This window comes from Scomber scombrus, chromosome 2 (assembly GCF_963691925.1).
Source record: "Scomber scombrus chromosome 2, fScoSco1.1, whole genome shotgun sequence".
NCBI lineage: Eukaryota > Metazoa > Chordata > Actinopteri > Scombriformes > Scombridae > Scomber > Scomber scombrus.
Window position 1 is genome coordinate 5050440 of NC_084971.1, and position 16172 is coordinate 5066611.

General features: G+C 43.8%; 3 protein-coding genes across 3 annotated transcripts in view; 2 read left to right on the forward strand and 1 right to left on the reverse strand.

Moving 5' to 3' along the window:
- LOC133992882 (protein AF-17-like) overlaps nt 1–16172 on the forward strand; it is a 54524-nt gene that overhangs the window by 2044 nt on the left and 36308 nt on the right. The window lies entirely within an intron of this gene.
- LOC133992956 (insulin-like growth factor-binding protein 4) overlaps nt 1–16172 on the reverse strand; it is an 18196-nt gene continuing 2024 nt past the window's right edge. Inside the window, exons 1-4 of the mRNA XM_062431767.1 lie at nt 15294–16172; nt 5789–5952; nt 4586–4711; nt 1–2279 (exon numbers count right to left, since the gene is read on the reverse strand). The exon at nt 15294–16172 is cut by the window's right edge and continues 2024 nt beyond it. Coding sequence (XP_062287751.1) covers nt 2142–2279; nt 4586–4711; nt 5789–5952; nt 15294–15651 — 786 coding nt within the window. The 5' untranslated portion in view covers nt 15652–16172 and the 3' untranslated portion in view covers nt 1–2141. The remainder of the gene's footprint in view (nt 2280–4585; nt 4712–5788; nt 5953–15293) is intronic.
- LOC133992913 (zinc finger protein Aiolos-like) overlaps nt 6693–16172 on the forward strand; it is a 22875-nt gene continuing 13395 nt past the window's right edge. The window contains exon 1 of the mRNA XM_062431713.1: nt 6693–7118. Within this exon, the coding sequence (XP_062287697.1) occupies nt 7043–7118 (76 nt within the window). The 5' untranslated portion in view covers nt 6693–7042. The remainder of the gene's footprint in view (nt 7119–16172) is intronic.

Below are 16172 nucleotides of genomic sequence, written 5' to 3' on the forward strand. Positions count from 1 at the left end.
AAATCATTAGATTTTTTATTTGTATATCCATGTTTTTACTGCAAATAAGAAGGAAAAAAAAGATTTGAATTCGACATCATAATAATGGCAATTTTTCTTATTTCTGTGTTGAGCTGAATGAACCTCCCTTCAATGTGTTGTGCACAAATAGTCATGTTTATAGCTTAACTGACGTTGAGGTAAAACCAGAGTGTGGAGACAAAAAAAAACATAATGTGTAATAGTTGCTGTGAATATCTTGTGTCATTTTGATCTTTTTTTTTCTTTTTTCTTTTTTCTCAACATCTCTGATACGACTGCATTGTGATCCACATACCAACATACCGGTAGTTTGTTAGGTTGTGTGGGAATGGACTTGCAACACCCAGGCGTACAAACAGCAAAAAAAACCTGCATCGCACAAGGTGAATTTGTTGCTTGAGTCAATTAATGACCAAGAAGTCTCCCAGGGGGACAGATAAAGCAGGGTGTCCATGTCTGGTAATGACAAACAGCAGTCTTAAAACCTGCACAATCAGATTGTTATAAGACTATTACCAGCCTCACCTGCGCTAACTAAAGTATTTGATGAGTATCTGTGTCACTTCCACTGGTAAAACATTCCTTTTAATGGTTAGTGTGATATGAAATTCCAGTGTGTTAGCTTTACAGCCACACCAGAGCTTCTGCTATGCTGCCAGTAGCTTAATCATTAAAGGTTATTACACTCTTCTTCCAACACTTAACTCCTGCGATTTTACAACACCGGCCAATGAGACACACAAGCCAGTCAGCTGCAGTGATAGTGCAAAAGCTAATGTGCGACGTCGTCTTTCATATTTTGACAATAACATTGAAAACACACTCGGGAAGCTTATGTCAACCAGCTAGTGCAGATGGTCACACCTTTAGGTGATCCTCATACTCGCTGATGCTAATCGCTCCTGAAAAAAATCCCAGTCTTCTGTTCCAATCCAAAAACAATGCCCAAAAAAGTGCAGAAGCCTTTTTTTTTCTTTTTTTTTGTTCTTTTTGTATTTTGGCACAATCAGTATATAGCACCACCAAAGTTCTGCCAAGCAGTCTGTTTTGGAGAGAAATCCTGTATGTTGAAGCATATTCATACAAACACAAGTCACACTGGCATCTCAGCACCAGCTGGAGAAATAAGATTATCCTATCAGCAGTATACAGAGTTTTCTAGCCCAGCTTCTCTTCCAGTCCTTCTGGACCACGATGCTAGAAAGAGCTTGCTGGCAAAGAGTGGGGGGGTGTGGGGGGGGTGCAGAGTTGACAACAGGGTGATAAAGCAAATCTATTCTGGGCTCTCAGATACAGTTTTTCCAAACTAATCTCACTTTTCACTTTGGTCTCGATTGTTGATTGTGATGAAAAGCTATGGCTTATCATTTGGTAACTCAAGAGAGGGAGGGTTGTTGCATTCCTTTTGTCACCCGTTTCTGTTTCATTTTTATCTGTTGTTCTCTTTCCATCTTTTATTGCTGCTCTTTCGTCGTCACTGAACTAGACTTTGTGTTTTGCAAACACATTTTATGGTCGGTTTTAAGATGGGGGTGGGGTAACGACACATACTGTAGGACACAAGAATAAGAGCCTCTTGTTACAATTAATAACACAAAGTGTGTGGAAAACTGGTACACTGTTGATTAAGACTCTTTGATGATTGAGTGCTTCAGAAAGTCTATTTCAAGTCTGATTTGTTTGGATTGATGCATTTTTATGTCACTTTTCAAGAATATTCTGCTAAAATGATACTAAAGAATACCAAACATTTTGCTAACAATGATCACAACTACAACTGTTATCTGTGGAAGGTTGTTTTTTTTTCTCCTGCCACCTGTTACTTTAAAGCAGATGTGTCTGAAGACTATCGGTCTTAAGTTCACATAGTAGAAACAAACACGACAAGTGCTCAAAAGACTCATAGAGATCACATACTCTCATACACAGAAACAAAATAGCAAAAAGAACTCAATTCAATGGTTTCTGTTTTTTTTCTTTTTTCTGTTGCGCAAGCTCAAGTACCGTTGGCCTCAGGTGAAATGAGACTTTAGGGCGAAGTCCTTTCCATTGTGTAGTTCTACTAATAAGCACCAGTTCAATTCAGCTGGTCCTGCACCCCCACTGCAACTCCTCACTTCTCAATCCCTCAGAGTAGCCGTCATTAACTGGTGGCAGTCCAGATCCCCTCGCAGCTCCAATGGCCCCGGCAGCCTCATGCCCGTCTTCTGATCCACACACCAGCACTTTCCCCGCTGGCCGTCGCGTGCAGGATGACACTGTGGGCATGAAGATATATAGAATGTTTAATTTGCTTGTAACAGCTCATTTAAATAAAGGTGCAAATGTTAAAGCTGTTCTGTCAAAAAACCTTCTTTACACTGCCTGTCCAGCAGCAAGCGGCACACTGAAAACGCTGGCTAACATAGTTGAGCATTTAGCAGTGAAATTAAAAGACGGTGGGTATTGGACTTTTTTGTCAGATGGCCAGAGTTACGATCCAAATGAATGCTAATGTTGCTCCATGTCAGCTGGATGTGTATATAAGGTCATGTTTTGATAATGTGCAAATATTAAATTTGTGCAAATATTAAAGCTGCTCTTGTCAATATTTTTATATTAAAAGTGAATCACATGACTAAATATAATTTGAAAGGAGTTGCTTGTAGTGAGAAGTCCATAGAGAAATATCACAGACTCAGCAGTTCCCTTCAGCTCTTCTAAATCAATATTTTGATATTACTGGGGGCAACTTCACTGTTTTGGTTGACTCTCACAGCTCTCATCAAGCAGGCAACTGTTTTCAGCTCAAACAGTAAAAAAACAACAACAACACGCTAACGACTAGCTGTTGAATATAGTAGGACATATAGCAGCTAAATTTTATGCTATCTGTCCAGCACCAAGCAGCACACTGAAAACACTAACAACTAGCTGGCAAAAATTACAATAGCATCGAGATTAGAAGACAGTGAGTATTGCACTTAGCCCGTAGAGAAGTATCACCGACTCAGCAGTTCCCTTCAGCTATTCTAAATCAATAATTAGGTCTTACTGGTGGCAACTTCACTGTTTTGGTTGAACCTCACGGCTCTCATCAGGCAGGCAAAACATGCTAACAACTAGCTGTCGAATATAGTGGAGCATTTACCAGCTAAATTAAAAGATAGTGAGTATTCGACTTATATTTGTCCGTTTGCCAGAGATACAACTCCAGTTAATGCTAATGTTGCTCCGTGTCTGCTGGATGTGCAAAAAAACCTATGTTTTGATAACATGTTCACTATATTTTATAAGGTAATAATACTCAATGTTGTGTACTGCCTCCAAGTGACTTAAATATATATGAATGCAGGTTTATATAAAACTTAAAAGCAGGTCAAAGGTTACAGCCCAGTATCTTATCATGTATCTGTTTCAGTGCTCTGTTGGCTATAGGGTCATAACTCTCAAAGCTGATGTCAGGCCTGGTCAAATGGGGACATATTTATTGTTCTGCAGTAAAAAGACTGGAGTTTGTCACATGTAACAATATTTTAGGGTCACATAAAATTAAGACACAGTTGTCTTCTTCTTACCCTGACAGAATTATACATTAAGGCAAACTACCCCCAGCTGGTACTAAAAGTCTTTCTCTCAAGCTGCGAGAAAGTAATTAAATTATTTGCTTTAAAGCCCCTGAGAGAGTTTCTTTTTGTGAGCCTTTAACAATTCCTGTAATAAAAAAAAATATGGCCTGATTTTCTACTTTTTTTCTATAGTGATTTACAGTTTCAAAAAGTCTCCAAGACCAGTTAACAATCTTATAGCAACCCTGCCATAAAATGATTCCCAGTTGTCCCTCATGACCTGAGCTTCACTTCCCAATAGGGTTTTTTATCACTGTGCACTTTTAGTTAAACAGTAAACAGATGCCTCTGAATGTGTGCAGACAAAGATACTTTAACCATGTTACACAATCCACATAACTCAGTCTCCTGATGACCAGTGCCTGAGCAGAGCTTTTGCTTTTATCACTGACTCTGCGTCTGTTGCTCTGATTACACACAGCTCCGAGCGGTCTTATCTGCGTTGTTATGTTCTCTGATTCTTTCACTCTTACATGCGTAGTTGCCCAATCTCACAAAAGGGCAGAATAACAACAAAAAGAAATTGCATCCAAGAGGCTAATTGCATCCATCACAGCAACGAAGTGATTATTGTCCAACAGTTTAGGGGGAACCCACTTTACACACACACAGATCAGCTCTCGATTTGTGAAAGTAAATCACTTTTTTTTTTTATGTGAGCCTGGAAAACTAAAGTCTTGGCATTAGCATAATAACTCATAAGAAAGTCTGTTTGGAGAAACGTTTGTGTTGATCTTGAACTAGTAAGACAAAATTTCATCAGCTGCAGGCATGTTTTGTGTTTTGGCCCAGATATTGCTGATGTTGTTGGAAAGGAATAGTTTGAAGTATAAAGATAGGCATTTTTATTTGTATTGGCTTAATAATAAAGATTCACAGTTCACTATTACGCACGGCCAAATAGCACTCGGTAATTCAATAACCATCATCGCGAGCGTACGCCTGAAGTCACAGACCTGTTTGGCGTGGAAATCTCCGTTCTTGTCACAGTTGGGTATGGGGATTGTGAAGAGATCATCGTGCGTGCGGGTGTTCGATGCCAATCTGTCCAGTGCCCTCTGTAGCTCAGCACGACATGGAGCCTGGAGGAGGAAAAACAAGAGGCTGGTCAATTTTTATTCAGTTGATGGATTGTATAATCACATCAGCAGACATACAGATGTAAGAAGTTTGTGTATGTAGACCTTTTCAGTGGAGAAGGAAAACTGCTAAAATAGCGTGAAAAGGGAACGCTAAATTATTATCTCTAATCTTCAAAATGGCCAAAAAACATGAGAACGTTTGTGTAAAACCTAAATGTCAAGAATCAAACAAGACTGTACTCATAGGTAACCACTGTCAAAGCTACTAGTACTAGATCTTTTCTTTGGTTCCTTCCTGCAGTGTCATTTTTGACAAAGCACCTGTGAAAGTTTGTTTTTGGATGTGCGTGTTCCATACCTTGTTTGTCCTAGTTCTGAGTTTTTCAGCATTTGAATACGTTACATAAACTAGTACGCACTTGTAACACACACGTTTCCATTTGACGTCAAGAAATGTCAATGACCTTACATTGTTAGTGCACATAAGTCTAGGGTTACTGTATTGAGAGCCAGCTGCTATGAATTCATAAGCTAACTCATTTTTGCATATAAATACATCATCCTGGAAGAATGTTCAATAAATTGCATTTCCATAATGCAGTTTAATAAGGATGAAAAACTGAAAAGCAAAAAATGTCCCCATATGATTTTGGCTTTAATACCTTTACTTGGATGGACTATATAAATTCTAGATGTGGGAGATTGTAGCATTACTGTTCATTCATTCAACACATTTGTGTGTGAATGAATGCACACAAATGTTGAACAACTGGCCTGTTTCTGATTAATGGGAATGTTATGATCCTGTTCTTGCCAGTGTTAAAACAGCAAATTGCATGTTGATGCCAATGTACACCTGTACTTTATTTCACAAGACCACAATTAAATGTTACGGTCTGTAAATAACTAATTTGTACAATTTATAACCTGACTGTTACACTTGTGGCTTTGGAACTATAAAGATTTTAATGTTAAACACCTGCAGGAGCTGCGGCCTGTTGCTGCAGAGGAGATCGCCTGAAATTTGCTGTTGTTCAGTTGAAAATTGATAAGAGGTCAGCAGTTTGTTTCTCTCACCAGCACCGCCTTGGTCTCCTCCCTAGCGGTGTTGCTCCTCTGGTTCGTGGACTTCTGAGGGTGTCGGGCCAGAGTCTTCTGTATGCAGCGTTTGTCTTGTGGACTGCACCGGATATTGCTGTTGTTCGGGTGCTCCGGGATGATCTCGTCCTGCCTTTCCATCGCTAAAGGACAAGTAGAAAGGGTCTTGAGTCAGTTTAGTTGCTCATACAGAATATTTTCATACAGTTTTACAGTTTGTCCAAATCATTTGTAAGTCTTTAGCATCACGATTGTCAGTGCAACATAATAACGTCACATTTGAATGATGTGAGCATAATGTAGCGCAATAATTTAATGATTTGATGTCAAACACAAAGCGGGACCTCCTCTGGTAGACCACCTCGTCCTTCGACGGAACATACAGCTTAACGTGGTGAGATGTAGGCTAAAAATGAGGCCAGGTTAACCTCAAGGACGCAGAGCCGTGTGGGGGGTAATCCGTACCTCAGCTCCCTGCCCTGGTACTCTTCAACTACCGCACCGCAGCCGTGCCACCGGCCCCGAGGCCTTTTTCAGACGATACCACCCCTGCTCTGCCACCCTCTGTACATGGTGGTCTGCATGTGCCACATTCACCTTTGCATCCCTATAATCCTGCAGCTCTGTGGCCCTGCAGGCAGCCAGCTGCTTCCTGAGGAAATGCCCCCCTCCCTGTTCATTCTCCACCCCTCCATAACAACCTCAGCCTGTGCCAGATGGTGGTTGTTAGAGGGTATTTGCACTGTCACAAGTGGGCACAACTGTGTGTGTGTCGGTGTGTGTGTGTGTGTGTGTGTGCACTAGTTAGAAGTAGAGAGGGGGGTACAAGATGGGCAAAATGAGGGATAAAGGTTGTGTGTGTCTTTCTTTGTGCACACTCATGCTGCCTTTCACCTGTGGCTGGAGAGACTTGGCAGCTCTGTGTTTTTTGTGCTTTCAGCTCATAACCTGTGGCATTTTACAGATTGGCACTGGAATCAAAGCACTTTAAACTGCGGTTTTACCATTTTTGAAGCCGTACTCGCTGTGATCACTGAACCAGATCTGAGCTCTGGTTAACATCTAAGGTCACTGCCAGGCATCCAGTTAAACACTGTTGGCAAAGAGACAATGGAGGTGGGTCTGCAGCCTCCTTAATCTTGTGCAACATAGTTACAGCATTTTCTCAGATCTACGGTACAATGCATGAAGGCAACACCGTACTAGTTCTCATGCTAGTTTTGGGCCCCTTCCATGTTCAGGATATTGATCCTGGGACGTTTTCTGGTGACGACAAGATTTCATACGGCTCGACGACAGGAGTTAGAAGGTGACCGGGTTTGTCTAAACTTCGTAAAACCGTCACCTCGCTCCGCTCGTCTGGAGGGGGTGGGGGGATGTCTCTTGGCTGTTTGTATTTTTAGTCTTGTTTGCTGTTAAGCCTCGCTCATCAGCACTTTTCTTCCACAAGAGCCAACAGGGTTTCAGCTGTTTCCCTTCGTCCCGACTTGTTGTTTCTCCTCTTTTGCCAGTTCACACTTTTCCGATTCCATTGCTCTTTTGCAGGGTGAGCCAAAATGATTTAGAAGTGGGTCAGGGGTGGCATGTCCTGTTTGCTACCACTGCTGTTTTCCACGGAGGAAGTCGCCACTTCTCTGTGTGGTTTCATTTGATTTGGATCAGCAGCTCTTGGCTTTTAAAACATATTTCCTACCGTGCATTATCAGGCCTGGAGCTGATGCATTGCCAGTCACAGGTGCACAGCAAAGATAAAGAAAGGTCTCGAGTAAACATCTGAGCATATTTAAGAACATTGGTACACGATAACACGCGAAACTAAGCTAATAACATCCATTTAACACAAAAACAAAGTCGACTACCTGTCTGAGATCACATGGTACGACACCACCAGCTTTGTCCTGCACCTGAACCCTGTCCACCTGGATCTCTACACTAGTTTTTGCAGATGTTGTACAATCCCATGCTCACATAACCAACAAATACAACGACTATGATACGGCACCGATGAAGTGACCGCACGTAGCTCTATTTTGTCAGCACTTAAAGCTGACACATTGTATTACACAATTATCTGCACTGCTTACTCAGTCCGGTCCTTAGTTAAATATTTGTTGTCATGTCGGCCGCTGCACTTGCAAATGTATTCGTCACGCTCGCTGCCAGATGTGTGAGGATCATTCACTGTGGAATGAGTTGTCTGATCGGTGGACCACTTCCAACGAACACATTTTCTGCCACAGGAAAAATAACTTACAAGTCCATTGCGGTTACATCGTTTAATCTACATTATAACATGACGTAACACTCATTCTTTTTTTTATATTTGTCTTCTCTTCGCATTCTGTAGGAGAAAGACAGAATTAACAAGTTGTTTTTGTGACAGTTGACACAAGGGACTTAAAGGGGTCATCAGATTTCAAATTCCACTGTTGGCGCTTGTAAGGCTGAACTTGTAAACCTCAAAGACAAATGTCCCTTCCAGATAAATATTTAGTTATGCTCAGTGAGATTGGCAGAGTACTTTCCTACGGTTTATACTTCTACAAGCTCACATCCTGGATCTAAGCCTAAAGAGATTCCACTATGAGAGACATTTGTACTAAAACCTTTGGTACACCCTTTTCAAAACAATGACCGCGTTGTTCCTCTATTCAATACAGACAAACTGAAGATAGTCACAATACGTTCATGAAGGGATGAAGGGAGGTAGACTCATTAGCCCTTAAATTTGACTTTACTTCGAACAAGTGCAAACACTGAGAGGAGTTTTCCTTATAGAACCCCACCAATGTATCGACAGATACGGCTTCATCACAGACATAATGTATCTGTGGTGCCAGACGTGTCGGCAGAGTACAGAACAATGCATTTTGCCTGCAGCTTACTCAGGTACGCTCTGCAAAATTGCATAAGCATACACAGGTACAGTAAGTATATTTAGGTCACATGACCAACCATCACATATAAAGTGAACATATCACAAAAGACACCAATAATCTACCACATGCCCCAAATGACACCAAATGCACCCCTCGTAAAAATGTCCCACTCAGTTCATAACTTGGTCCAAATTCTTTCAAATCCTTAATGTAGAGCAAATTAACAGCAGCTGGAAATCTTTTTTCTGTTGTTTTTGGATTTTCTTATATCTATTAATATTGATCGGTATTGGCCCAGTGGTCGGGAACCTTTTTTTCCTGGAGAGCCACTTTTACCATTTTTTTTTTTTTAAATCTCAGAAGAGCCAAATTCAATCATAAGACTGTAATGCGGGGTGGAATTGCGCTATTCATTTGCAGTCTGGACACGGAGTGGTGTGGGTCTCCTCTCTGCTCTGACTGCAGCTGGGACTGCTGCGCGAGGCTACTGTGAACCTGACCGCCTGTGAGTGCTTTGGGACGGGGGAGGGGCTCAAGGCAGCACCCGCTGCTCGTTGAGGACAGTAACTGCAGAGCGATACGTGTTTTCATTTCAGAGTCTCCAAATCACCAGAAAACTCTCCAATACACCACAAAAAGTCGCTAGATTTGTCGCTAGTCGCTTTTGAGAAAGTCGCTAAGAGGATTTGGAATGTCGCCAGATTTAGCGAGAAAGTCGCCAAGTTGGCAACACTGTTCTTGTTGACGGAAATGGCGGGAAATCTGTGATTTTGTTTGATGTTGTCATGGCAACGAGCCACGAATGTAACAATATTATGCAGGCTATGTTTACGGAGTCCAATGAGGTGGAAAGTGAAATTAAATTTCTCAGATAGACCTACGTATTTGCCACGAAGCCTTGTCATTTTAATATAAGTTGTATTGACTGTTGTTTTACTCTTCCTCTAGGCCTATGCTTATTATCCCTTTATTTGCAAGTTTGTTTTTTTCGCCAACCCATTTCGTCCGAGAGCCCCAGCCGTGCAGCAAAAGAGCCCGTGGTGGCTCGCGAGCCCCAGGCTCCCGACCCCTGGCCTAAACAATCAATATCAAATGGGTTAGGGTTAGGGGGTTAGAGTCTTGTACTTTTCGGATAAGAAAAGTACAAAATCAACAACAGAAAAATAGCTGAGAAATGGTGCAATCAATATTGCTGAAAGTCTTATAAACACAATTTTGTCTTCTACATTTAATCCATCCAAAGTGTTGAGTTGCAGTGGAGACTCACTGTTCAGTGTCCAGGGACAAAGTCCATTACTGAGACCTTTTCCTCAGCCAGGGCCAGTCCTGCTCTGCCATCTTATTCATTTGTGTTTTCTAAGCAGTGAGATTATCCAGATTCAAACAAAATATCAGTCAATAAATCCTGCCTACTGAAGAGGCAAAAAATCCCACTGTCTGTAGCGTTGTGAATGTCCTTCGTGCCGTTAGAATGGAATAGATTATACTACACTGACAGCAGCTAATCTACTGAAAAATGAATACTGTTAGGGGATGCAACATCTCCAAAAATGTTTTGTTTGATAAGTAATTTTTCTAAATTTTCTGGCAGCGAGCACAAAAGTCAGCTCGGCCTCCTACCAACAAAACTGCTGTTTTCACTCAACAACTGGATGCTGCCAGAGTATCAATCTGCTGGATTCCAGGCAGGCAGATTTCTGTGAATCAGTTAATCATCAAAGTTTATGTCATGTGCAGTTGTAAGACCACTGTTTCAAGGCTACCAGTACGTGCTGTGAGGGAGCCAATGAAAATGTGGGAACTCGTTATGGTGTCATTTGTCAAAGGAAAGATGGAAAGTTAAATCAGCACTAAACCCCAAAGGCAAGAAAAACCTGCTGCTGCACTGACTGATGCTATTCTGGCTTCTTCCCGCTTAACCGATGTCAAAACAGACATCCAGAAGTACAGTACAACATGTTTTTAGGTTGGAATCCACAGGCTGACTTGCAGAACTAGTTTTGACATAGTGTTGATTTACTGTTAAAGGGGCAAGAAATATTATCTGCAAACAATTAAAAATGCACAAGCTCTCACATAATCAAACAGCCGTTTTAGATTTATATTGAGGAGCATATGTTGTTGGAATAATGCCACGGTAGCTAAGTTAAAAGAAACTGAAGCTAAATGTAAAATTCCTTATCTATCCTGAGCAGCTTTCTTCTTCAGCTTTTCATCTCAAGTGAAAGAACAATTTAGTTTGGGCTGAACTGTAATATTCCTGTTTATAGCTTGCTTCTCTGATTAGCCAGACATAACACACACATGCACATGCACACATGCACGTACGCAGGTCTGGATCCGAGACAAAAATATGAGTAAAGGATGAAGCGGAAAGTCTTCCAGATAAATCCGATCCTTTATCGAGTCAAAGATCCTTTGGATCAAACCATCCACGCGATGAAATTGAAACATGGTTCGGCAACTTTACAATCCTTTGAAATTCTTACTTTGTTCTGTGTTCAAATGGCAATCCCATTTTTCATCTGAATTTATGTCTTTCATCCGACCATAAAAACCACAGATAATATAGTCACCTTTAACCTCGGGGGACATAAATAACTCCATACACCAGACTCTATTACTGCTGTGTGAGTCACTTCTGTCACAGTCAGCTGGGGGTGATACTAACCGACCATCACATGTTGATGCACTATTGCTGCGTGTGATTAATAGATCTATAAATAGAGGGGAACCTGCAGCTGCAGTGAATTTGGGCGAAAGCATCAACTTCGTTTTGAGTGCATTGTTCTCGTTTCAGCATATGTGCAGAATCAAGGACATGAGTGGAAGTGAAAGTAATAAAATAACTATGACAGCATATCTGCCATTCAATCATCCTTATGAAAAGCATGCATTTACTCTCACTTATTCATATAATTGGGGTGTAGATTGCTGTTACAAGCAGGTCCACACATGAAATCCTGGATCCTGAGGATTCACTGTCTTCCTCCTCAGAATAGGCATTTTTCATGACCAGGACATTGTTGGATTTGTTTGTGTATCTCTCAGCTCCAACACCAGGTGGGGGTCCCTGTCCCACAAAGGACGGCAATTAGCTAATCACATTTACTCCACTGCATAAGAGCCCCAGCTGTACAAATCCGCCACAGAACCCAAAGTAAGCAAATACACAACATTAGGGGACATCGGCCGAGAGGGGTTTGAGAAAATCCTCATTTAGCATCGAGGAAAAAAGGGGCGCCCACGTCTTTTAAAACAGCTCGCAGCTCCCCCCGAAATGTGCTGAGGAGTCTCCCCTCGTGGGATAAGGGGAAAAATCTAGGTTAGCATGCTGCTTTCATAAAGACCTGTGTGCGTCACAGTAAATTAGACATAGTTGGACAGAGACTGGCTCTGCAGACAGCTTCATTCATGCACCTCCTTGTGTGCCTGTAGGTGTAAGGCTTTTCATATCTGACATCTGTATCACTTTGTAAATAATATCCGTTTCACTGTCAGAGGGAAGCATTTGAATACGACACCAGGGGAGACTCGGCAGGAATGCAGGAGCAGATGCCAACGTACGCATGATGATTTATTCTAAGTATTAAGATAGAGAAGGTTTCTAAGAATGGGATATTAGGAAGCACTAAACCTGTCTTAGACCTTGACATAGCAATGCTGGATAGTGGTTGTTGTTGCTATGGAAATTCAGTTCAATAACAGGCTTAAGAGAGGAATACACAGTTTTGAACCAGAAGAAACGACTGACTCATATTTTCTTGCCAGTCTGATTTTTTTTTTACTACATTTCCTTTACTTTGCTACTTTTTTTTTCTTTTTTTTTTTTGGATTCGCAGTAAGCAGCCAAGCCTTAGAAGTGAAACGATAATCATGAGGCAGCACAAACCGTTGCATATCTCAGATGCAGAGGCTGTAACCATTCGCCTGGAAAATCCTAAATTTCCTTCAATGGGCTGTGGAGATGTGCCTCTATCACGGGGGCCTTTTCATTATAAATTCTCTGGGTTTTTTAAAAAACCCTCTTCTATTTTTATCTAGCATGTTCACTGTTGCTAGGAGTGGGGCAGTGTCAGACATGTATTCAAGGAGATGCACCCCCTTGTTTAATAATGCATAAGTACGGTGAATGCGCCACAAAGGAAATCTCTCCTGCTCGAGTTTGCTCTTCGACTCTCTCTCTCTCTCTTTCTCCTCTTCCCACCCGTGCCTCTTTTTTTTTTTTTTTTTTCCTGATTGTCTCTCCACTGCCATGGTTTACACTGAACATTCTTATACAGCGAATGTGAGCTGCTGCCCAGAAGAATTGATTTACGGCGAGATGTATTGGGCAGAGCTTCCCCACTTTGTTATGACAGACTCCAGGGGTGAGAAGGAGTGTGGAGGCAAACAGAACTCGGCGCTCGGATTACAGAACACCAAGAACAAAACTTATGAACTTTCCAAAATGTTCCATCCGCTGCCAAAATGTTCCATTGCCGCCCAGCCTCGCCTTGGAGAAAGGGACTCGAGAACCCCACCACCACCAACACACGCACCCCAAGTGCACTATAACCTAGTTACAAGCCAGCTGATCGGACAACGCAGCATCAAAGAGCATAAATAATAGTTTCGGGAGAACAGTTCTCCCCCCCCCCCCCCATTCACCTTCCTGCGAGATGAATTTGCGCTGTAGAAACTGACACAGAGCCGGGGCAGAGCTGAAGACAGCCCCTCCGTTTTTATCATGCTCTAAACAGCTTTCCTCTTCTTTCTGATTCCATTTAGTCACGCTATGTGCCGGCCTAACCTATGCTGGCCCTGCACAGAGAGCAGAAGGCTCTCATTTCAGCTCTGGCAGAAAGAGTGGCGATGAGCTCATCCTCGTGAAGGAGCTGGACGCGGTGGGCGATGCGCTCGAAGGCTTGTTAGGGTTGGAGGGGTGGAGGGGGGGGGGGGGGGCGAGGAGGAGAGGAGGGGAGGGGGGGTAAGGGGTAGTGTACACCCAGGGCCAGGGGAAACAGATGCTGCAATGGAGATGAGTGTCCAGGGAGTTTTATATTGGCTAAGTTGATCTAAAAATCTTGTTGGTGTTCTGGCTCTATAGCAGACAGTCCGTTGCCATTACCAGTAACCAGTAAGAGTCTGGGAGACTGGTGACCCCGGGTGGAGGTGAGACGTCGGGCCAGTAAAGTAGATAATCTGGAACAAATGAAAGAACCACCTTGTCTCTGCGAAACATTATAACAATCGTCTCATATGGCATAATGGGAAATCAACACCATTCCCCTTTGTGGAGAGCGAGGGGGGGGAAGACAAACAGTAGAGACCCATTACATCAGTAGGAAGAAGTTGGAGTCAAAGGCAGTGAACTGGAACTGGATATGCAGATAAGACATCCCAGTATTAGACGTCCCACTGTGCAAAAGTGGAAACAGACTCTGTTCTTCGCAAGAGGAATGTAGCAACAGAGAGGAGAATAAGAAGTCGGAGTAAAAAAAAGAGAGGGTGATAGACACATCGGCATAAGAAGAAGAAGAGTTAGACATCTGTGGCAGCAGCAGGAGGAGGAGGAGGAGGAGGAGGAGGAGGGGGGCGTCCATGAAAGAGCACCAAGTGAATTACTGATTGCAGAGAGCTCTAATAGCCCCAGACTGGCCACACTCCATTACAGTCATTTCATACAGCAGCTTTTATTACCTCCTCCGATTACAAACACACACACACACACACACACACACACACACACACATATATATATACACACACACACAGACATAGACGCAGGCTCTCCCAGGGCTACCACAATGCATTTCACTTGCCTGCACTGCAGGACTACCTGCAGGATCTCAGTTCAGCATGGGCACGATGAGGTAATCGCACACCCAAAGGGGTTTGCCAGGAAAGTAAATTAGTGTCACTGAGCCCGAATGCACGTTCTTCCTTTCACTAGAACAGATATGATGTACTTTCTCAGGGCCACGCAGTCACACACATGCAGAGCGCTGCAGACGTATGTAAAGCAGAGGCACACAGCACAAGCTCCTCATGCACACACACACACACACACACACACACACGCCCACCCCCAGCTATCGCCACAGCGCCGCTCTTCTGAAGCCCCCGCTCTGCAGTCTTACAGCAGGGCCCCTTTCACAGCGAGAGCGGCCGCAAGACAGCAGAGGGACTGTGTGCGCTCTCTCCCATCAGGCCATGCGTGAGGAGCCGGTGTGTGTGCACGCTCTGGTTCAGGGCTTAGCTGAGATTAGGGTAAACAAGCAGCACATTGTCACACCTCCCCAACTCTGACCCTGCCCGGCTCAGGTAAGGCCCAGGGAGCAGAGACAGAAAATATTCCGGTCTGCCCCCGGCACATCGGTCCACAGAGCGAGAAGGGGAGGCAGAGACACGCAGTCCAGGTTTTGGAAAAGACCTCGCCGGTCGTTACATGCTGCATACTATAAGAGCATCCTGGATGTTTAGACATTTACAAAGGTGCTGAATGTGGGTTAAATGATCACTTAGAAATAGCAGCAAGTTAAAAAAAGGAAGGTGCGCCAAGTGTAAAGAAGTGCATTCATCATCATCATCAGACTCTGACCCCATCGCTCTCTCTCTCTCACCTGAGTTCTCCTCCACCTCCCTCTCATCAGTGCACACCCCCTGGCCGTGCATCAGCGAGTGCAGCGGCCTCTCCACGCCGCGCGGAGGGTAGCAGCGGAGGCCCGTGCCACAGCGCGGCGAGTAGACGCCACAGTGCGCCCCTTTAGGCAGGGCGCAGGTGGGGCAGCAGCCGCAGCCGGGCTCCCTCACCGTCTCCTCGCAGCCCTCCGGCAGACGGCAGCTGGCCAGCCTCTCCTCGGAACACACGGGGCAGCGGATGGCCTGGTCCGACAAGCACAGCGCCGCCAGCGACAGGGTGCCAAACGCCCACAGGCCCCACCAGGACGGAGCTACTGCCACGCCGCCTCCACGCACCATGGCAGCACCCAGCACCTGCACACAATCCTTTGCCCTTGTGTATGGTCCCCCCTCAGCCTCCCTCTCTCTCTCTCTCTCTCTCTTTCTTTCTCCCTCTCTTTTTCCCTCTCTCTTTCTCTTGAGTGTTGTGCAGCTTTTGATCACTTTCTACTTCAACAGCAGATTGTAGACAAACAAGGGGGGGTTTGAGAGGAACGCTTTGTCCAGGATGGTCTTTGATATTTTCAGCTGGTTAGTGTTTCAATTGCAGGGGACACAATGCCTCTGCTGTACTGCCTCTTCGTTCCTCTGATTCAATTTCACAGCGCAGAAATAGGAGCCTGCTCTTGATCTGCTCGGCTGGCGAGTGTAGTGGTGATAAGAACTAGTTTTTTTTGTTGTTGTTGTTGTTGTATGTTGGACTGAACAGTTGCAGGAAAGGATATCCACACAGTGTGTTCAGGTGAGTCTTGTTCTCTCTGTCTCTCTCCCCCTCTCCCTCTCTCTCCCTCTTCGAGTCCAGAGGTTCGGCCCCCCCCCCT